General features: G+C 34.2%; 1 protein-coding gene across 1 annotated transcript; it reads right to left on the bottom strand.

The window, feature by feature from the left end:
• Positions 1-3,839: 3,839 nt before the first annotated feature.
• On the bottom strand, positions 3,840-16,664 carry LOC145691902 (uncharacterized). Its single transcript, XM_081767208.1, has 7 exons — positions 16,012-16,664; positions 12,973-13,131; positions 9,675-10,270; positions 9,370-9,427; positions 7,186-7,317; positions 6,187-6,421; positions 3,840-4,362 (listed from the first exon to the last, which is right to left on the bottom strand). Exons 1-7 carry the CDS (start codon positions 16,147-16,149, stop codon positions 4,187-4,189), a joined length of 1,494 nt encoding a protein of 497 aa, XP_081623334.1. The 5' UTR covers positions 16,150-16,664; the 3' UTR covers positions 3,840-4,186.
• Positions 16,665-24,445: the final 7,781 nt, after the last annotated feature.

Here is a 24,445-nt window from a genome sequence, read left to right as displayed (position 1 = left end):
GTAAGAAAAATTGGATTCCCCGTGGAGTAAAGGCTAAACGTTCCATAACTGTCAAAGAGTATTAGATGTAAGTCTTTCCTCTTCTTGTTGATGCTAGATGGGGTAAATTGTGAGAGTGATCTACATAAACAACAAAGAACTCGTGATAAATAAAAAATAGAAGGATGTTAATTTTGGTACTTGGCAATATTGATGGTTCATGGAAAATGGAAACACTGTCATAGGGTGAAATAGCGGGAACACGGAAGGCAGTCTCAGCTTGTTTAATTTATTACAACAGCGTTTATTATGGTCTTTAATTAATTCTAAGTAATGGAATATACACCATGAAAATCGAAACAAAAGAAATTCACCAAAAATATGCCAATTAATTTTAGTAAGCATATTTTTTTAAGTTTGTCAAGCAGTGTAGAATGTAAAATTTGTCAAGATTTACGAAATATATGATTCACATCTATTCCAAGCGTAATGATTTCCATTTTTCAATTAATCTAATATTTATTTTATTACAACAAATACTTTAATTTTAAACTTTTTATTCTTTAATTAACTAATATTGATATGAAGTCTACACTATACTATATTTCTACAATCTAATCCTAATGCTTTTTGGAAATTAACCCTAGAGTACAATGATCATGAGAAAAGATGTATCCGTATTATGTACTCCAATCTACCATTCAAAGAGTGCCATAGAACACGTGGACATTCTCATGAAAGCTCTTTGCATAGCATAAGAATTTGACGATACGCACGGAATAGGAATAGAAATTTGAATAAAAGATAAATGGCTTTTAGGATGACCTACAAATACATTATAGTGAAGAAGCATGTGCAGCTTCAAGCATGACGGGAAGACATAATATCATGCGAAATACCAATTGATAAGGTCAATTATTTAGAAAAGAATCATATCTAGATGCCGTTATTTTGAGAAGGTGATTTGGAAGATATGCTACATACATTGATAGTGAAATCGATGTTTGAGAAAGAGGTCATAAAGAAAAAGAATGGTGTCAAGAGAAGGTTTATCAGTTTTCATAAAATGATGCCGATGTTACTGTCACACAGTAAAGTGTGTTCAATATAAATACGCACAAAACTTCTAGAGGACAGCACCTGTCTCGCGTGGTACATGAAATGCGGCAGACTTATCAGGACGATGAGCCAGTAGTGCACCAACAGATACAGGAACAAGTGGTGTTATCGTGACCTTGTTTGACGGTGAGAAGGGAATCAAAGGAAACCCTATTGTGGGTACGTTGTTGCGTTGATCTGGATTTGCTATCAATGCCCAGACGTACCTGGTACAGTGCATTAAGTATAGACTAACACCGTACATACGTGCAAATTATGAACCAGGGACATATGTGTTCTGGCCTGATCTAGCGTCCGCGCATTAACCCAAAATTGTGACTGAACATCTCAATCATAAGAAACTTAATTTGTAGCGAAACAAGGTAACCCAGCTAATGTTCCAGAAATTCAACCCATCGAAAAATTTCTGGACAGTTTTGAAGGCTGCTTTCAATGCTAAGAGATGATATACTACAAACCCGGTTCAGCTCATTCCACGGATCCGTTACTGCTTGAAAAACATCGATCTATTTCTTAAACAAAACCTTGTAAGATCCACCAGACGTTGTATCGATAAAGTACGTCGTGAGGGATGAATTTTAGGAAAACGAAGTATAAATCTGCTTGTCTGTTTAAGTAAATTGAAGAAGAAATTTGCTCTCATTGTGCAATGCTTCACAAAGTGCATCTAGCACATTTCCGTTGGAATGTGTTTTCTAACTTTTAAAGGACATTATTCTGATACATTATCTTGATTGTTGTTGATCTCTGATATATTTGATGTTTTAAGCACTATGTCAACAAATAAAATATGGCCTCAGAGAATTCTATTGAATGTATGCAAAGGCAGTTAATTTTTAGTTCTATGTAGGATTGTCAGAAATCCAGTTGTGAAAAAGGAGCAAAATTGATGTTATGACGCTTAGCAAATTATTCATTTTCTCCTGACTTGTACTTAGGATTAATCATTTTTTTTCTTTCTTTCTTTTTTCTACTTCGCTTGGAATCTATTTTACTTTTGTTTTCCTTTTGTTTCTCAGATTTCTGCATTACTCAATATATTTTCTATTTCTATATTATATACATGTTCTACGGTACTACTACACTACGTTTTACTTCTACACAACTATTCTACTTTAACACTACTTTCTACCTACTTCATATTTTTTATTTTTTTTATTTTTTTTTAAATTTTACATTTTTTTTGCTTTTTATATTTTTTTTATTTTTTAATTTTTTTACTGATTTCTATATTGAGTCTATAACAGTGCATATGTATTGTGTAAAGAAACAGTTGGAATATTTGTATTACATGAAAATGATGTAAATGGCAAGGTAGAGCTTGCTCCTTTTAGGTTATCCTCAAACTGAGTGATGGGATTCTCAACTTTCGATCACTAAGTCTGAGGCTTGAAATTCGTAACCATTTTTAACTTTTACAATAAATGAAACTCTTTTGGTAAGTGTAGCACCATCATGTGTAAATACATTGACCTGAATTTTTAACACTATGTACTAGATAATTTTATAGTCCTCTTTTGTATTTAAAATCTATAGTCGCTGAAATATTTAATGTAACTCAGAGTCAGTATGTTTCTCAGAAGTCAACCCAACACATTCAGGCACTTGTCCAATTGTGATAGTGTTTAAATCCCTCCACACAGAATTCGGGAGGTTGGTCTTTGAACCACTGTTGTACGGTGGCCTTTATTTCATCATATGTGAAATGTCATCTCATCAAAACCTGTCACCTTAGTGGCTTCTTCAGCAGACCGAATTGTGAAGATCCCAACGTGACAGGCCAATGATGTAGGAAGGATGACTCAACATTTTTCACTTGAATCGTTGGAACAAGTCCTGTACTACTGGTTCTATATGAAACTTATATGAAAGAATTTGAAACATTCTTTGATCTTCTGAGGTTAAGTAATGATGATTTTTGTTTTCTTGAAGAATAAAAGTGTAACAATAATCATTAAATACTGTTATAAACTCAATACAATATAAATTTCATGCAGAAATCTTCCTACTACAGTGATACCTTTGAATAACGGGCATTGATAGGACGTAACTATTTGTCTGTAAATGAAAGTTGACAGTTACAGAGAAGACATGTTCCAATTGTTGGGGGAGTAAAGCAGGAATTCGTTTTGTAAACAAATAGAAGTATCATTGAAAAGATGTGTTTATGTAGGGTTGCAGGGGAAGATACAAGTACCAAGGGAAACACAAGTAGTGACTTTTTCAGGGAAGAAAAGAAATTTCATGTAGAATTCTTGGTCTTATAATTGGTTCTCCACCATAGAAAGTGTTGAAGGAGTAACGCCAGGAAGCAATTTAGTTTGGATAGATGCACAGGAAAATGAAGAATGTTGTGTGTGGTGGTTTACCAATTTATTGAGATTGAATTTGAAAGATGTTTTGTAGAGAAGAGAATTTCTGTTTACTGTAGCGTGACCAAGTTTTATTTTTTAATTGAAAGAAGCACTTTTTGTACTGAATATGTATAGAACAAAGAGCTTACTAAAGCATTAGGGGAAAAGAAGACTGCTGAGGCTCCTGTCCTATTATAATACAAACAGTTTTAACGGGATTAAAAAAAAATCTGTCTGTATTGTGGAGGTGTCCGTTATTGTGAGGTTTCACTGCATTAGATTCTACAAAACGACTTGTTGAGAATTAGCAAAAGCTTACTATTGAATTTTGAATAACTACAATTATTACATAGATTATATACACATATATACAAATCATCCTTTGGTCTAATGGATGTAATTTTAGTTCGTGAGGAACTGGAATATTCTGAGGCAAAAAGATAGGTAATAAAGATGTATTTAATCTTAACATAATACTTAACCCTTCTGCAAAATGACAACCTAAAGGATTGAAAAAGATGAAATATTTCTCAAAAGTCGCCGAGTTGAGAGTCCGTCAAATTACCCGAAATCATAACTGCAGACAAGTAATACAGAAAATCCGAGACACAGATGTCAAAGAGAAATATCGAAGACTTACAAATACATAATACAGGGAAGGACATTAAAGCGAATTGATAAAACGAAAGATATATTATGTTTAGATATTCTTATCTTTTTACCTCAATTCCTCTTTAGAGGAAGCACTCTCGCTCATCGTCGCACCAAGGAATGCAGCAGCAGCAGGGGCAAAAATAAAACTTGAAGCAGCGGCCACACTGAGATTCATGGCGGAGATGAAGTAAGTTGGGAGGAAGATCCCTGTTTCCAAATTGTCTTTCCCACCTTCTTCTTCTTTCCTCTCGTTGATCTAAAATGAACAAAAATATAAAAATAATGAGGATTTGAATTATTATATTTGATACAATTTAAATAGCATTATTTCTAATTTCAGTTTTTGTACTTGGGTTCATCTGGGAACTATTAGTACTCATGGGGACTAATGATATTTAGAGGGAAGTTACACGTTGAACACAGTATTATATAAGGTATCTCTAATACAGTAGGCTTTTCGCGTACGAAATGGGCCTAGTGTCTCAAGTCTCTGGGTATATAAGTCGCAGCGTGTCCGGCCTAAGGTCATTTCACAGTTGAAGCTAGTAGATGTATAAGTGATGGGATTCTTACAAATAGACGTAAGAGGATACTTTCAAATATCTAGGATCAATATTAATAGACGGAAACCATATTCACGAAGAAATTAAATGTAGACTAAAAGTTGGGAATTCGTACTTATTCAGTTCAAAATCTATATTTATTTATTATTCAGCTCAAAATCTCTTGTCGTAGCGAATTCTGTCGAGGAATTTGAAGCTTAAAATATATAAAACGATAATCATGCCTGTCATGCTGTATGGTCGCTTACTCTGAGGGAAGAACATATATTGCAAATATTTGAGGACAAGATCCTGAGACGAATATTCGGACCGAAGAGGAACGTGAAAGCGGAATGACGGAAACTTCATAACGAGGAACTACATAATTTATGCGGTTTACTAAACATTGTTAGGGTCATCAAATCTAAGAGGGTCAGGTGGACAGGTCATGTAGCCAGGCTGGAAGAAAGTAGGAACGCTTTCAAAGACTTGACTGGAAGATCAATCGGGAAATGACCATTAGGAAGACCTAGGCGCAGATAGGAGGGCAATATTAAAATGGATCTCGCAGAAATAGGAATACAAAACAGAAGCTGGATCTAGTTGGCTTGTGAACGCGGCATTGACCCTCCGGGTTCCATAGGCCATCAAGTTAGTTAGACGTAAGGTATTGCACCGTGAAGATCCCGCAAAACTGCGCTACATTTTCCAATTTTATTTCAGTAAAGGTGTAAATATTGCACAGACCTGTTAAGAAATTTCTGCTGTTTACGGGCAAGATAAGATAACAAGTCACTTTCTTTGTGGAAATTTTTATATCCAAGATGCTCCTCACAGTAGGCATCCAATCACACAAAAAATAGGTGATATTCGGGCAAAAGTCGAGTAAGACCGACATATAAATAGTCATGGCTTCGCTAATGACCTAAACGTTCATAATCAAACTACCGTGTTCACTTGCGTAATAGTAGCACTTTTTGTATTTATTTATTTATTTATTTTATTTTATTTTATTTTTTTTTTTAAATGCGAAAATCCAACTGCGACTATTAAACGAGGAAAACTGCCATTTACTTATCGCTATGATCAAGACAATTTCGAATTTTGATACATACAACATTGTGTCAACAAAAAAATGGAGGGTGAAAGAAGTAGGTTGCTTGATCTCTGTTGACAGATGGGTCACGATGTTACGTGTCAGTAAATACGAAAAGTTCTTTTGCAATTTCGAAGGAAGTCACGTTCACCAAGAGAAAACTTAAATGATTAAAATATATTTATATAATTTGAAATAAATGAATATAGACAACTAGACTTGTTTACCACAAAAAGTTGCAATCTACTGGACTAGGTATGAATTAGTTGCATTTCAGTTCAATGGATAACATCAGTAATCAGTGCTATAAGATGGTTTCACCGTGTAACCAAGTAAACATTTGTATACTGGTACATAAAAGATTAACTCATAAAGATTAATGATCATAACTCTTATGGTGATAACACTAATTTGTACAGATTAAAATATGAAAATAACTTACACCAATTGTCGCACGGGTCCACTTCATAGCCCAAACAAGCCGAAAACGGGGCGACAACGCATCTAGCTGCACAACTGATTACACAGAGAAGTCTACTTCGCCAAGATATGGGATATGGATACGGCGGCTCCTGAACTGGGTGTTCCCTCAGATTATCATCATCGACTTCTCGCGGTGACCTCTCGGTCACCTCTTGTCGCTGTTTTCTCGGTCTTGGTTCCTGTTGCCGTTCGTGCTATAATAAAACAATAGAAATTTAATGAGAATAGAGAAGCATTATTTATTATTCTTGAAATTTCATATAGAAAACTATATATAATGATAATTCTAAGCTACTTGCGTTTCGGAAAAAAAAAATCAGTATCAGTGATGTCATTCAGCTAGTTCGCACTGATTCGCCCGAACTGGTTGTTAAAATCACCTCTCCACCTAATAGAGGAGCACTTATGAAAAAGAAAAAATTAGTATTGTTCTTGAGAATCTAATATATTTATTTTCCTTTCCTTTCCAGCTTTCAAAGAGATGATTAACACCACATTAAATAATTTTCAAGTGTTTGTAGATAGTCAAGGTTTTCCTAAAGCAGAAATTCATCAAATCATCAAGGAGGCAAGAAAAATAATTAAAGTTATTGCTGAGAGTTAAGGCATTCAGTTTAATAAACAACGTAACTACAGATAAAAGAAACTACCTCCTTGCTGAAACTCGTATCTCACCTCTGAGAATAACTTCTTGTAGGAAAGCCTTTAGAAGAATGGGATGCAACGCACTGGTAAAAACGTGGTTACACCAAGGGTATTATACACGTGCCGATTGTTGGGTTAAAAAGAAAGCAACATCCGAGTATTCTAAACATCGACTTTAATTCTAGGCTTATCTCAACATCGGCGAGTTTTGCAAACTAAATATTAAAATAAGCTTTTGCATGACTTCAATCTAATACTGTTATTAGTATTATTGGAATCAATCAATCAATAAATAAATAATAAATCAGTTTACCTCCTTGATCTCCTCCACGAAAACTTCTTTGACCATCGTCTCACGATCCATCTGCGAGGTCTCAGGAGGAGAGGTGGGATGACTTCGTTCCTCAGTTGGTGGTGGAGTGGTCCGTTTTCGTGTTGCTTCCTCCTACGAAATATAAATCAAGTTATTTTAGTTCCAGTCCAAATCTGTTTCATCAATGACTCATCTTACTTGTAACAATACCCCTGTACTTTTATTTCCTACGTAATATCTCTAGTTGCATATAAACAGCATTAACAGCTAGGAATTCAGCAGTATATGCGTAAACAGTGCTGTGTCAACAATAAGTACAATCTCCTACTTCAAGTGAATTTTGCCACATGTGTAGTATTATTTCTTCCAGCATATTAAAAACAGTCATTTATTATTGGTAAAGAACGACACATTTCTTAGCGCCACAAAAGTTAGTATCTTCCTTTTTTTCGATTTTCCCAAAAACTAAGCATAAGAATTTAGCTTAAAGCATATTATTTCGTTCATTTCCAAGGGATCTATCGATTTATGTATGTCTTATCCATCGGCGCAAATCTGTCTTCAACATTGGAGGGGGGGGGGGGGGGACGGGTAATACCGTTCCTTTTTTTAAGCGATGTTCAAAATAGTTATGAAGTAGAAAAATAATGCTGTGGAGGATCAAGGGAGCACAAGTGTCTTCAACATTGGGAGGCGGGCAATTTGAGGCTTATTCTGGAAGGGTGGGGTGGGGGGAGACAGAGACTCATATTACGGTAGATGAATCTGATTTTCGAGGTGAACCTGTTGTATATTATACAGCAAGGAACATCAATTTAATCTCTCTTTCCTTTGTAGCAGTCGGACACAAATAATATCATATTTCTTCTCCTCACCCCCAAAAATACACATTTCAAATCGGATTATTGGGGGGACATTCCCTCCAACTCCAAGATTGAGGGGATTTGCGCCAATGCCTTATTTTTGGACAATATATTAGTTAAATAAAAATAAAAAATTTAAGAGTTCATGATAATTTCGGGCTATATCTCATTAAGAATCTATGTCTTAATGAAAAGCTTAATGAAAGGTTACTTTAACGTTTTACCTCAATAAGCTCTCGTACAGGATAAATTATTTAAGTTTATAAATTAATTATTTTTTCCCTCCATTTTCTCAAAAACTACGCATGACCTTTTACAGTCGCACATATCATTTTGTTCTATCGATTGGTGTATTTCTCATCTGTGAACATTTTTTTTTTTTTTTCATTAAACGCTAAGAGTATTCTAGAATTGGGTTAAGGTACAATTGATTAGTGGATTTCGCTTTATTTCTGTAATAGAAGATCGAACTATAAGTATGGATGACAATTTCACTTCTTCCTTTTCAGAGGTAGCAGCGAAGGAAAAAAAACTGAGTTAAACTATATCCTAACCAACTATTAAATTAAACTCCGGAATGCGTCTAAATACCAGTTGTCAATACCGAAATTTTCAATGGGAACCTCCATTTTCTTCAGAAGCTTATTTATTTACATAAACACACATTGCTCTTTTCAATCACATTTTATGGTTTCCATCACATAATTAAAAGAAATATATATTTCAGATATGGTTAAGCTTACATCTAACATTACATAGCTTGTAGCAAATATGGTAATTCATAATACATAAATGTTTCTGTTTCAATTAATTATTGGGGTTTCATCTGTATTGTGATTTTTTTTGTTTTTACCTGTGGAGTTATGCTTGCTGGTAATATGGTGAAAAATAAAAATAAAACCAATTAGTTCAGTAAATAGTTTGTATTAACTAATAAAGCTCAGCTGATAACATCATTTTCCCTGATAGCTTGAAATAGTATATATGATTTGCTTCAAACTTTTCAATCTGCAAAGAATATTTGGGTCCTGGTTCTCTTGATGCAATGATCCATTATACGCTGAAGAAGATGGCGGCTTGTATTGAATTTTTCGGCATTAACGAATAGTTAGAACTGTGAGCGTCAGTTTAGTTTCTTCAGAAGTTATATCTTAATATCTTCACACTCACAATTTATACCTTTTGTCAGAATTTTTACACTTAGCGTTAGTACAAATAGAAAAAAAAAAAAAATTTATAAATTTCATAAATATAAATAAATAAAAAATAAAATAAATAAGAAACTACTGATTATAAATTAATTTCTATTTTATTGTCTTACCGTTCCGCTTTGTCTCCGCCGGAAGATTAAGCTTCTTATCCTTTGGAATCTAGATAAACTAAGATAAAAAAGAAATTAGAATTCGTGTGAACATAAATTCAATTTAGTGCACTAACAAATAATAAAATAAATTAATTTATTGTAAATAATTTCAATTAAGTTTTTGAGTTTTATTAAGTCCATTAATATAATTCTCGGGTCTCTAACAAGCTGGGCATGAGAAATACTACGGTCGCTAAAAGTGCATAACCCACAACCATTTTCAGAAATAATATATATGAATAAATAAGACTTTGAAGTATTACCTGGAACGGGGAGGCGGTCGAACAACTGGGCCATACACACGCCTCCTCTCTTCATCCTTAGGCCTCCTCTCTTCATCACTGGCTTCTTCCTCTCTGTGGCTGCCATTAGAGTGTGATCCTTCCTCTTCTTCCACTTGCACTTCAACCTCAGCTTCACCTAGCTGAACCTCTACTTCTGGAAGTGCAATTGCTGGGGTTCCCCACCTCTGGAACTGGAGGATTCGCCACAAGCAATACACACTTCTGAAGAAGTTAGTCATAGGAGAGTCTTCTCGAGGAATGCCACTGAGATCGTAATCGGGCAAGTCCACGATTTGCCATGGCATTCCAATTCGAATCCTCTCAGAACTTATTAGGTAAGATAAGGACACTCCAAGGACCGAAGTCTCTGGAGTGGTCATTATCAACAAAATCTTGAGACCGCTGACACGCTGGGCCTCAGACATGTTGATAATGGCAAAGATGGTGTATGATGAATAGCCATACAACATTCTCAGCCATGGTACAGACACTGGCTGCGAATGCAATGACATGACTGAGGTCGAAGTGTCAAGTATAGAACAGAAGCTCTCATCACTACTGTTGTCATATGAGTGCTAAATCAAAGAAAGAAAAACAGAGGTAAGTCACATAAAATGGACAACCATCAACAATACATTACTTTAAACACATTAGCAATTCTTGAGAAACCTAGTTGGAGCGCAATTATGAGAAATCGCCTCAGCCCATGAGCTGTTACCAGCCTGATAGCTTGAGCATGGTTTGGGCATCGGCTTCCGATGTGATTTTTTCGGAGGTTAGAACCTCGTAATTCAAGTGACTCCCCAAATGTCTGACGATACTATATCAAAACCGAAAAACATGTACTTCCAACATAGATAGTAAATTTTAATTTTTCCGTAATATCTTGCTCAGGAGGGGGGTTAAACCTCGGACTTTTTCCTTCATATATATATATATATAGTGTTTCAATAAACAACACTTACAACGTTTGGGAGGTGATTCCCGAGACAAAAGAAAATTCATATGGACCTATGGAGAAAAGTCTTAGTTTTACAGCTAAAGCTGCCCAAAAGTATGGAAAACCTATATTGCAACACTCGTTATTTCGAACACGAGAGACCGTGGAGTGGTGGTTCATACCAGTGTAAAGGAAGTTATGCATATGCATCCAAAATACATTATTCTAGTAATGTACAATGTGTGTGCAAGGGATTCCCTCATAACATAAATCCCAGACATGCTACCACCAGAATTTTTAGATATACTGTGACTTAAAAGGTGAGTCTACGTAGGGAAAAGGTAAGCTTTGACAACAGTAAATACGGAATGCGTAAGCGGGACATCTGACGTATTAGGGAACGCCAGCTCCGTGGTTACTCGTGTTGAGAAATAACGTACGCTGAGATGTGATATGCCACAGTATATTTCACGTTTTTTAATACGTAAAAGCGTCAAATGATATACTGTATCACTTTATGAACGTTGATGGTGTTGTTTTGCGCACCCTATATACAGGCTATTTCAAAACAACACCGACAGTGTTTGGGAGGTGATTCCTGACACCAAAATAAGACAAAAAGTATATATCAAGCTGGTTGCACAAGTGCTTCCTTTCGCAGTTATAAGCTGCCGAAAACGTGAAAAAAAAAAAAAAAAAAAAAAAACACTTCAAAGCTCTATCGGGTCAAGACTTCATTTAGAAACTAGTATGTGCTCTACCCAAATATCCAAGTTTCAGAATCGTGCGGTACTTCTGCAACAATTTTTATAGAGGTAGTTGGTGAGCACTTCAAATTATATGCCGGTAGCTAAACTCCCTCTATAAAAATAGTTGCGTGAGTACCTTTGGATTCTGAAACATGTATTTTTGAATAGCGCACATATTAGTTCCTAGGTGAAGTCTTGATCTTACTACGGTAGGACCAATAGTTTTAGAGCTATGGATCTTTAAAGTTCATTCTTTTCACGTTTTCGGCAGCTTATAACTCCAAAAGGGAGCATTTGTTCATCCAGATTAGTCTATATTTTTGTCTTATTTTGGTGTCAGGAATCACCTCCTAAGCGTTGTCGGTGTTGTTTTGAAACATCCTGTATATAGAAATCACGCTAGTCCTGAAAGTATATGAAATAAAGTCCTTGAAGCCCCCTTCTCCCCGTTGATTTTATACTGCGTATACCACTGGAAAAATATATTTAACAACTATACAGAATATAATAAATAAAATGTTTGAATAAGAAATAATATTCATATTAAATACAGTGAACCCTTGCGTCCTGAATTTAATCCGTTTCGTAAGCTGTTTAAGAGCTAAAATTATTTTTGCCATTTAAATTAATGTAAATATACACAATTGATCTGTTCTGGCCACAGAAATGTGTTTTTGTTTTTATCTTTTTAAGCGTTTTTTTTTTTGTGATGAAGGATATAAATGAAAATATTCTTAATTATCCTAAATTAGATATAATGAAGACTAAAATAATACAAAAAAATGCAAAGAAATTTTTGGACACAACACCCTGACAAATAATGTGTATGACAAATGCTTGAAAGCACTACTGATAGCATGGATACAAATGTGTGTTCATAGCCCGAAATATCATTCGTGAACCGATATGTGGACGAATAGAGGGAGTCGTGAACTGTGGTCCACTGTATTAAATAAACGAAATATTATTAAACAAACAAGTTTCGTGTGAAACTACGGTAGACTTCCAAATTATACAAATTTAATACTTAAACTTGAAGTAGTACCTCTATAACTACTGGTTCCAACAGAGGAATAAGATCAAAGATAAGACCTGTTCCTCCATCCATATTAAAAAGCCATTATTTGCTATCTCTTGCTGTTTTTGTTCTATGGAGAGTCGTATTAAAACCGGAAGTACTTGTAAATTTCAACCACTTGTGGTTTTGGTAGAGTGTTGTAGGTTGGACGGTATGTTCTCTTAAGACGATGATCGATTACAGAAAACCTCTTATTGCTGTTCATTACCATTTTTGTTGTATGGCAACCAACGTTGAAACAGGAAATGGTTAATTTGAACCTCTTCCGGTTTGAACAAAGAGTTAAGAGAGGAGTGTTTGCGAAAAATTGCTTCTTGATATCTCTTACCGTTTTTGTTCTGATATCTTTCGACAGACGGACGGAAAGAACTGTTGTATAAGACTCCGACATTTATGCACAGCATAGTATGGAAGTCTGATAATTCGTTCATATAAAGCTACATTTATTTTCGTAAATGTTAAGATAAAAATTACAAGGTACTAAAGTAGTAGAAACTGATGCAGACATACCTCAGAAACAGTAATCCAGCTACCGGTACTACTACTAGAGTACCGTCTGTCTCCAGTGATCCCTTCCTCCAGTGAGTCTTCTGTCAAATCCGGGTTATTGTTTTCTATCGTCATATCCAGGTAATCAATTGAGTGGAAACTCTCCGTTGAACTATCCTCCTAAAATAATAATAATAACGTAGAAAATTAATAATAATGTAAATATATATATATATATATATATATATATATATATATATATATATATATATATATATATATATATATATATATATATATATATATATTAAAATTCTACAGCGTTAAGTCTACTCAAAGTGTATACTCATTTTTTTAAAGTTAATCTGTATTTATTTAAGATTTAAGTACGAGGTATCCCTATAAACTTTAACAAATACAGCTGCCTCCCTTTAAAATATTACCATAGTATAACAACACTGGAAACACCTTTGTCTAAGCTTCCTGTTAGTTTGATGCAGTCTGTATCTGGATATGCCTGTGACAAATGTATGTAGTGTGAAGTCATCGTACGAAACACGTGTAACGAAATAGAGCAATATTCTAACATTATGCTTTGTTACAAATTGGATAAATATTTTATTGAAACGTTGCAGATGTAGATACAAAAGTGTTGTGGATGATACTAGGTCACAACTCCATTGAACGTCAAGAAATGAGGTAAATATGGAGAAATATCGTTGAAATTTGATAAACATATAATTCCACAGGAATTGTCAACCATGTTCGAGATAAACAAAGAAAAGTTTTGGTTAATTTTAAGGAAGGACCTGAAAATGAGGAAGATGTGTGTTTGTTTTGCAAATGTCTCTGATTTTTTAACAGAACAGTAAAAAAAAAAAAAAAAAAAAAAAAAAGCCAATAAGAAAGAATAATATGAGGATTCGGTGGCTACTGCAGTACAGGACAACACCTTTCTGAAGTACATTGTGGTGGGCGATCAAACATGACGTTCAAAACTTTTGTACAACGACATCACACTATGTGCATTTGTCGAACGTTTACTCAAATACAAATTGCACAAAACTGGTTTAAACAGGCACTAATAAAAAATCTTAGACAAAAGTATTTCCAGTGTTATTTTACTTATTTTTTTTTTTAGGTTCAATTGAGTTGATTTTGAGTTTAACGATCCTTCCAGCAGCGAGGTTATATGAGACGGGACCTACTGATTAACGTGGAATCCGAACCACATGAGCTCCCGGCGGGAATCGAACTTGGGCCTCCCTTGCTTAAGTTCGAGTACCTTTATAGGCGCATCTCGTAATATTAAACCTTAGCCGTACCAATCACTTACATCCCTAATAAAGTAGTTGGAAATTTTAAAAATGCGAGTAAGTAACTTAAAACCTGTGACAATGAAACTTATCATATAATTACCTCTGTATAAACATCTATAAATTTTATTTTATTTGTGGGGCTGCGGTGGCTCAGTGGTAGAGCGTTCATTTCTGGTGCTTGGGATCCCGGGTTTGATCCCAACTCCCGTGTGGATGAGTTTCATTGGGGTTCTCCCATTTCCTCCCACTTTCTTCATTACACCATTTTTATTCATTTCTCATCATCACCTTCTCCTTTAGCCTAGCCGGCATATCGTGAGACGTAAAACTCAAATATTTCATTTCATTTTATTTATTTTATTAATATTTTTACAATTATAAATAAATAAATAAATAAAAATATATATTAATTAATCTTTAAGGTAACGTAGAAGAAAGAAATACAAGTGGCAACATTGAAGAAATTTAACAATTTTGTTTTAAGAGAAAGTGCCTATGTTCAAATATATAAGAGAAAGAATTCATCTATTTTTCTGCTATACTCGTACACGAATTTTTAAATATTTGAATAGTAATTAAATATTCTAGAGCTCACTGATAGAACGCTCACCTCTGGTGAGACGAGACTCTGATTTGATCACAGACTGTGTGAACAGCATCGTGTCCGTAGAGTTTCATAATGTTCTTCCGCATTTTCATTCCACCAGTTTTCTCATATTCATTCAGTTTCACTAATGATCCGTTTCCTTTAGCCTAAAGGGCATAATCATGGGACGTAAATTTAGTTTAATTTTCTATAATAAAATAATAATAATAATAATAATAATAATAATAATAATAATAATAATAATAATAATAATAATAATAATAATAATAATAATAATAATAATAATAATAATAATAATCCATTCTAAATTGAATAAGCAAAGACATGTATTTTTTAATAATTGGTTCATATGAAAGAAATCATTTCTAAATATTAAACAAAATTTCATTTATTTTCGTATCAAAATTTACAAGCTACCAAGGCAATAGAAACGTTGTGATAGGCAACAAAATCTCACAGAAAGAGTATCCAAATTAATGGAGTCATGAATTAAGTTACGTGTATATGTATAATACGGATATCAGGGAAATTTTAGGTCTTCAGATTAAGAATCGATTTACGCAGACAAGTTGAGTTGAGTTGATTTTGAGTTTAACGTTTCTTTCAGCAGCGAGGCTATATGAGACGGGACCTACTGATTAACGTGGAATCCGAACCACATGAGCTCCCGCCGGGAACCGAACAAGGGTCTCCCACGCCAAAGGTGCGTACGCTAACCGCTTAGCCACGAAGGACCTCAAGCAGACAAATTGAATAGTATGTATCATTTATTAAAAATAATAAAAAATGTATCACGAAAATCTATTTGACGATTCTAATTGATGTTTTAATTCTTAATATGGTATTAATTTATTTTAAGAACATCACAATAGTTAAGTTTATATATGTTTAACTATTGTAATAATCGCCACACAAACACACACACACACACACACACACACAAAAAAAAAATGACCAGATAAAGCAATTCTAAAGAAAGTTAGAATATCGCTTTCTACATTTCACCTTATTACTGTCATTAAATCACATATATTTATCTTTTATGATGAGAAACATGAGGTTATTATCCAGATAAAAAGACTAATTTCTAATGCAACAATATTATACAATGTTGAACAATTCAAGTATACTGACCTCGTGTTCACTGGTTCTGCGACAACTTACAGTAGCAAGCTGGAGATCCAGAACACAGGAACTGATATCAATCCTCGCTCTTCTTATCGTTTCCACTAGACGTTCTTCTTCTGTGGCCAAGCTCTGCTCCAAGTCCATTCCACGGTTGACGAACTCGTCGATCTGAAAAAAGAAATAAATACACAATGTAAAGCTTTTTGTTTATAGAGTATATAATATGGAGTGTCCACAAAGTTCTCTACCATTACAATGAAACATAGCTCGTAAACTATACGAGATAGAGACATGCGGTTTTCTGCAATATGTTCTATAAAAGTAACCAAGAAAGTTCTGTCGCTTTTCGTGCAGGTCTGTGTTCCATGGCCCTCACAACGTGAGTTGAATGTCAATGGAGATAAGGCAACGGTCAGTTATTGGTGTGGGTATATCCAACATACTACCTGGTTGTGGCAGTTCACTTACATCGTGAACTTGCGTGAGAACAGAGTGAACATGGAACCTCCACAGTGCGTCGTAAGGGCTTGTATGCTGTACGAGTTCAAATTAGGGTCAAACGTCGCTGCAGCGGAGCGGAAGATATGTCAGGCCTTTAGTGAGGGTGTCGTGACTACGCGGACAGTGCAGCGGTGGTTTAACAAGTTTAAGGACGGTGGCGAAACACTCGAAGACACACCACGGGCCGGAACACCAACACGTGTACAATATGAAGATCTTTAGACAGCAATTGAGGCGAACAGTGGTCAGACATGTGAGGAACTGGGACCACAAATCAGTGTGAGTGGAGAAACCATTCGGCAGCTCCTCCTTCAACTTGGAAGGCACTGCAAGTTGGGTCGATGGGTCCCATATGATTTGACTCCTTGCCAGACAGCAACACGAGCAGACACTTGTTTCTTTACTGTCAAGTCTGAGGAAGGAAAAATTTCTGTGCAGGGTGTTGACATGTGATGAAAAGTGGGTCCTATACAAAGCTCCACGGCGCCGTCATTATTGGTTAGCATCCTATGAACCGGTTCCAAAACAGCCGAAATCAGCACTGCACCAGAAGGTCTTCTTGTGTGTTTAGTGGACTGCTCGCGGCATCGTGCACCGGTAACTGCTACCAGCTGGTCAGAGATCAATGTAACTGAGTACTGTCAGCAGTTGAGCCGTGTTCAAGAAAAACTCAAAACTCTGGAGCCAGCACTTCTGAATCGCAAAGGGATCCTCTTGTTACAGGACAACGCTAAGCCTCACGTGGCTAGGATGACCCGGGACACCATTCTGCGCCTTGGATGGGAAATACTATTGTATCCACCATATTCCTCGAACATTGCACCGTCCGATTATCACCTGTTCCATTCCTTGGACAATCCCTCAGAGAACGCCAGTTCAAATCCCTAGTAGAGGTGCAAAATGCACTTGGTATCTTCTTCGCTTCACGATCCACCAAATTCTACAGCGATGGCATCCATGGCCTTCCAGATAGTTAGCAGAAGGTCGTAGATGCTGATGGGGATTATTTTTGATCTTGCAGGTACATTTTAGGTGACATATCGGTTTGAAGGTGGTGAGTGAAAAAGCGACAGAACTTCCTTGGTTACCTTTATACATCTCTACAAAGTTTTATTGCCAATTACACTACTTCTACACGTGCCAATCTATTTGCCTTCAGGATATCGAGACGATATTCAAGCTCTATCCATATATGCTACAACATAGCAGCATCAACAAGTCAGTTAAGTTTTCGCAACAATCTGTGTACGAAGTGCGGCAAGATCTGGAACAGGGGTTTCGTAGGCACTAACCTTGACCACCACAATCCGTCTCTCAGGGAAACGTCATTTCAAAAAGTTCCTAACATCTCGAGACCAATGAGGAGGTACTCCATCGTGTTGGAAGGTTATGTTTGGCCTTCAGTTCCATCATCTGAGAGAGTAGGTGCTCATGCAACATGTCATAGTAAGCTGCCCATGTAACCGTGTTCTCAGCAAAGAAAAAATGGACCGATTACTCTACCATACATAAGAGCACACCAAACTTTAAATTTTGTGCTAACATGAACATGTTCGCGAATGACATACTAATGTTCAGAGCCTCATATCTGAACGACCAGAGCTGACATGTAACTCGAAAATTGAAAACATGGGCAAACGGCACGTAATATTGGTATACATCTCGTATTGTAAAATTTTTATTATACTGTATGTACTCTTTTAGGGGAAGACAGATGTATGATTTATCTCTATAAATGAATGATTTAATTATTGTCAGAGGAACGGGAGAAATGATTGCCAGAAAGAGGTCCCATGAAACCACAATCAGTCAATAGATGACGTCACAAACATGCTTGGACTCTCTCAAGGATTAGTTGACGCTATCTATATATATAATCGGTATACGCGATACGGAATTACACGTGAAAATACACACGGTACTAACACTATCAGCCGTGAAGGAGTTGACCAGTCCAACTCCAAAGAGTCATTAGATCATGAAAAGATTTATATGAAGTCTGTGAGAAAGTATATTCTTTAAAAGTAAAAAAGAATAATCAAAATCAGTACATCTGTGCTGAAGTTATGCGTGAGCATGCTCACAGTGAAGTCGATTAATTACGATATTAACACTATCCATTGAGGAGTTTCATGGTTTAGCTCCGATGATTATCATCAAATCCTAATAAAAATTTATATAAAATAACCATGAGAACATACTTTTTTAACCAAAAAGTAAATCAATAAAATAGGTGCATCTATGTCGAATTTATACGCGATCGTACACACAATTATAGTACGAAAACTCAGCCATTCAAAAGTTTCATGACCTAGTTCCGAAGAATATGATTAGATCCTCATGAAATTTATGTGGAACACCCGGGAAAGAATACTCTTTCAAACAAACAAACAAAAACATTAAAGTCAGTGCATATGTGTCGATGAATTATGCTTGATTATGCGCACAACACATATATATGTATAAACAGGTCGAATGAGAACATCATTTTGTTTTGAAGCGGCTATAAGGGTATGAGTTGAGTTGATTTTGAATTTAACGTCCCTTCCAGCAGCGAGGCTATACGAGACACGAACTACTGTTTAACGTGGAATCCGAACCACATGAGCTCTCGCTGGGGATCGAACCCGGGTCTCCCACGCCAAACATTAAGACATTCAAGATGCTATAGCTCAACTGATTTCAGAGTTAACCACAAATCATGACAACCTACCTTTTCAATAATTTGTCCCACATTAAAGAACTTCTCAATAATTTTCCTGATTTTCTCTAACAAAAATCAAATTCCCTGATATTCCCTGATTTTTTGGGTCAGTGGGAACCCTGTTATATATAGAAAGATTACTTCCATTACCTCTGTAGTGCGGGCATCCAACATCATTTTTTTAAAGTTACGAAATATTGCTTAATTTGTTAGGCTTTGTTAAATTTATCAAAGACGTAATCCCTTGCTACACCATCCCTAGGAAGTGCTAGTAGTGTGTTACGCCACAGTAATTTTTTTCAAGTTGTAAAACATATGTGTAGATATATTTGTAGATGACAGTTTTTAATTTTTTTTCTGATACTATTCTGTAAATAAGCTGACGAAAATTAATTATACTGTGAATCAGCTAAGTCATTAAATGGATTCTAACCTGGCCTTCGGCATTTCTTCTGCCTTCTTCTGGTCCTTGTACGGCATCCTGGAGTCTTCTCCCTTCCGCTAACAATGTGCGGGTAGACTCCTCTATCTGTCTACGAATAGACGCAAGAATTTTTATACACTCATACATTCTCCTATCTGTAAAGAAAGGTGATAACACGTTAGGAAAATTTTGTTCATTTTCGAACAACTTAGGAACGCAAATTAGATTTATATCTTGCGCGAGTAAAAGTCATGCAATCCAATGGATCATGTTAATTAAAAAAAAAAAAAAAAAAAAACTATCGGAATCTTATTTGCGCTCCTATGCTAAGTCTTATTTCTAGAGAAGTCTACCAGTATCTACAACATCCGTTAGTGACCTTTTTGATTTTGCGTTATACCATTTGTTATAACAGCTACTTTTTGTACAATACAACTGCTTGACTGATGACTCAAATGTTAATTTCATGTTGGTTTCATGATTCACCTTAAAGGTACAGCAATATACTTTAGCATGTCAGAAAATATCTGCTATTTGATTGTCCTTTCCGTTTTAAGAAATATTTATAAATAATTTAGTTCTGTTTTGAGATTATATACATTGTTTATTATTATTATTATTATTATTATTATTATTATTATTATTATTATTATTATTATTATTATTATTATTATTATTATTATTGTTATTTTAATATAAAATAGAGGTATACTATTCCAGAAATAATCTATATATATAAAAGAGAACGTACAAATCCTTTGTGAACTCATCACGCTAATACGGCTGAACCGATTTCTTTCATTTTTGGGGGGTTGTTAGGATTTGGACCCTAGATGGTTTTTATCATATCACTTTAATTTTTAATTACCAGTGTCTTGAGATAATGGACCATTCAAGTCTCCATAGTTCATCATAGGTAAAAATAAACGTATGTATATGCAACCCGCATGAGCACGTGACTCGGCGGGTTAACATAAATGACAGGCGCTTGCAATTTGAAAGCGAAAAAGTAAAAATTATCTAAGTAACAAAGTTTATTGCGTTCCGGGGTGACCGCAGCGAAGCGGGGTGAACGCTGCTAGTTTTAATATAAAATAGAGGTATACTATTCCAGAAATAAATGTAAATAAATAAATAAAGATAACTTGTCTTTTTCCTTCTCTTTTAGAAATAATAGATTAAAATGTTACAGTGAAGTAACTGAAATGATGAACAATAATCTTACTTCATTTACAATTTAAACTTTAATAGATACTAGCAAATTGAAGGGCATATTAACAGTAGCTGAATTGTTAACAGTTTCTGTAGGATAACTTTTTATTTATTTAGCAGCTGTTATTAGTTGATAATCGATAACGTTTTATTGATTTAGTAACTGTTATTATAAGTAGGTCAGTAACGGAATGTTTACTATATCTACTTTCTTCATTATTTTGGTTTGTTGGGCTACATCCATAATCAACTATTTACTACTCACAATCTACGTTCGTATCTAATGGATGTATGCCCTCTAGAACCTGCATTATCTACAATACCATGAACTACTTTACTTGTCAATTTAGTTTAATGCAGGCTTTGCAACGTTATCTACTTCACTCACAATGTACAACAAATTCAAGTCAAGAAACAATGTTAGAAAATTGTCTACATTAGTTGATTGTTCCGAAGCTATATTTTCCATTTTAGTGGTAAGGATATATATAGTTTGTGTAGGGTCCCAACCACATGCACTAGTACACAAGAAAACGAAGTTGGGTCTTCCAACTAAAAGCGAAAACGCTAATTATTTTGTCATGAAGCACTTCTAACGGATTGCGGTTGCTCAGTGGTAGAGAACTCACCTTTAGTGCATGAGATTCGTGGTTTGATCCCAGCTCACGCCAATTAGGCTTATTGATATGGTGGACAAACACCGTATCACGGACGTTTCAGAGGTTCTCCCGTTTCCTCCTACTTTCTTCATTCCACTATCTCGTCCATTATTATCATCACCGTCTAACTTAGTCTTGGAACATAATCGTGGGACATCATTTTTTTAAAAAAAAGTAAAGTATCTCTAGTGTCTCCTCAAGAATCACATTAGACTATATTTCCAGTAGAAGCTAAATAAAGCACAACAGTTTTCATATTGGAAACATAATTCTTTGCTTGAAATTTGGTTCGAACGGGGGAAAGTGCACCTAAAAAATCTTCAGTGAAGACAATTTACAAGCACATTTAAAAAAAAGTTTTGGTAATTTTTACAGAGTTGTTCATGTAAAATACATAAATCGGCTTTTGACAAATTTAATGCATTTATTTCATTTATTTAATTATGTATTTTGGAAATTAAGTTTTAGGAGCGAACATTTACCGAAAAAATAAGGATAAAATATCCAAAAACTATCTATATTTCGACAGTATTTTTTAAATATTTTATATTTATTACCACTTTATTATATTTATTATTTATTATATTTATTATTATATTTATTATTTTATACTATTTTATAAAAACAAGAACTTTGACTTGAATTAACTGTACATGTAAGTCTACTGAATTCTAACTACGCTACTTGGCCAAAATGAAATATGTGGAAAGTCTGGAGAACATACAGCAGATGGCACAGTGCTAAGATGGACCAGCACTTCAGGAATTAACATTCTGATGGAGATCTGAGAATTGGAACAGCTTATTTCACTGAAAGCATTGATGGTTTGATTCGGAGATATCAGCGTGGACTTGTAACGGAGACATTGGCTATCGAAGGCGATGAACTGGAAGAATCAGAGTCAGTAATTTTCGACGTTTGTGATAAATACCCCCCTCCCAGCTTTCGACGATCTTAAAATGTAGTACCCTTCCGAACTTTCGACGATCGCGACAATTACCCCCCTCCCATCGTTATATTTCGTTTAGATAATTAATTAGAATTAAACTTAGTAATTAGAATTAAGCATAGTAACTTATCATATTTTAAAAATAGTAAACAACGAAATGCAATATAAAAATCAGATTATAAATAAAAACAGTATACAAAATTTAAAATATCTAAAAATAACATTATGTAATGAACAATATGTAAATTGTAAAATATCAAAAAGTATAAACAAAATTATTATAGAGAATAAGTACTCAAAAATATATAATACAGAATTCATTAAAACATCCTTCCAAACATAGGTAAATACACACAAAAAGTAATCACAAAAATACAAATAAATGAATAAAAATTATGTATAAGATGAAAAAATATCATAAAGAAATATCAAAATTGGAAACATATATAATTAAAAAAAATAGCTGCTAAGAAACATGGAGATTTCATAACTATAAAACACAATCATCGACGAAAGAAAATAAAGTTTCATAGGAAAACTGTATACATATACAAATATTTTAAAACACACAAACAGAGTAATACGTACGTACATAAAATATAAAATTTGAAAGTATATCTGAAAAAAGATTGTAAAAAAGAAATACTGTAAAACAAAAATTGTAAACAAAATTCAAAATTCAAAAGAATAATAGTTAAGAATATGGTTTAAAATTAAAAAAAAAAAAAATGTAAAATCATGAATGTACAAGTGCATACAAATAGTATAATCAAAATATATTAAAAATTGAATTATAAAAATGTTATAAACTAGGTAAAAAGAACCAAAATAATGTCAATAAACATAAAAGAGATTGAAATGTAAATATATCTAAATGTAAAAGAAATTATAAAAAATAAAACAATAACTGAAAAGAAACAGAGAAAGGTATGTATTATACATGAAAATACACAACTTGAGAGAAATAAGTTATAATAAGAAGACTCAAGGGTATATTACTACGAAAATTAAATTTAGAAACAAATAAGAAATCATCAGTTTTTTAACTTATTACTAAGGAACCTGTATTGAAACGAAACCTTACTCCGAGAAGACAGAGTACAAAGTTTTAGTAAAGTGAGTTATCCGAAACGCTGAAAAGAAACCTCTCCTGAACACTGAACTACTTTGAATAAATATTCATAATAAATACAGTTATGCATATCTGTAACTTAAATTTAACGTGATGTTCTAGTGATTACAGAATATACAAATAAGATAGAAATATAATGCAAATACAATAACAAGAAATGGTAATAAAGAAAAATACTGTAAATAATTTAACGCAGAAAAATGGACAGTACGAAAAATTTTTACACACAAAACAGGAAGAATAATATTACCAGACAACATTGCAATGAATTTGGAAAAGAAATATATATATACTTAATCCGTTCATAATTGGCACTAAAGAAACCACACTTCATAAACACTTATTAAAGTAAGTATATACAGAAAATTAAAGCAACAAGTGGAAAGAGACAGAAAATAACCCAATTATGTTCATAACAAAAGCAATATAAGTCTAATATACTTCCTTACTCGTAGTATCTATGGATATTAAAAAGGTGGATATTCAAGCCATGTTCTAAGTGTTCATAGGCATCAAGTGAATGGAGGACATTATTCATATAATGCCCTTCAATGGGGTCAGATTTGAGAAATTTATTCTTTATACAATGTAAACAGAAATGATGTTTACATTATGCATAGTCATCAACAAAAGAAAATAGCATCTTACATACAGGCTGTATGTAAACTATTATATTTTCTTCTGTTTCACACTAGAAAGCACAGAACTCAAATTATAGGCGTTGGCATGGAATCAAGAGGAAGAAAGAGCCAAATTGTATTGTTCACAATGAAATAAGACATAAAAATCATATAATATATAAAAACAATATAAAAATTATCTATAAGTCACGTTATGTAATAAATAATACAGAAACTTT

This window comes from Thermobia domestica, chromosome 8, assembly GCF_964235325.1.
Source record: "Thermobia domestica chromosome 8, izTheDome1.hap1.1, whole genome shotgun sequence".
In the NCBI taxonomy this organism is placed as follows: Eukaryota; Metazoa; Arthropoda; class Insecta; order Zygentoma; family Lepismatidae; genus Thermobia; species Thermobia domestica.
The sequence above is the reverse complement of the archived record's forward strand: the minus strand, read 5'-3'. Positions and strand labels throughout refer to the sequence as shown.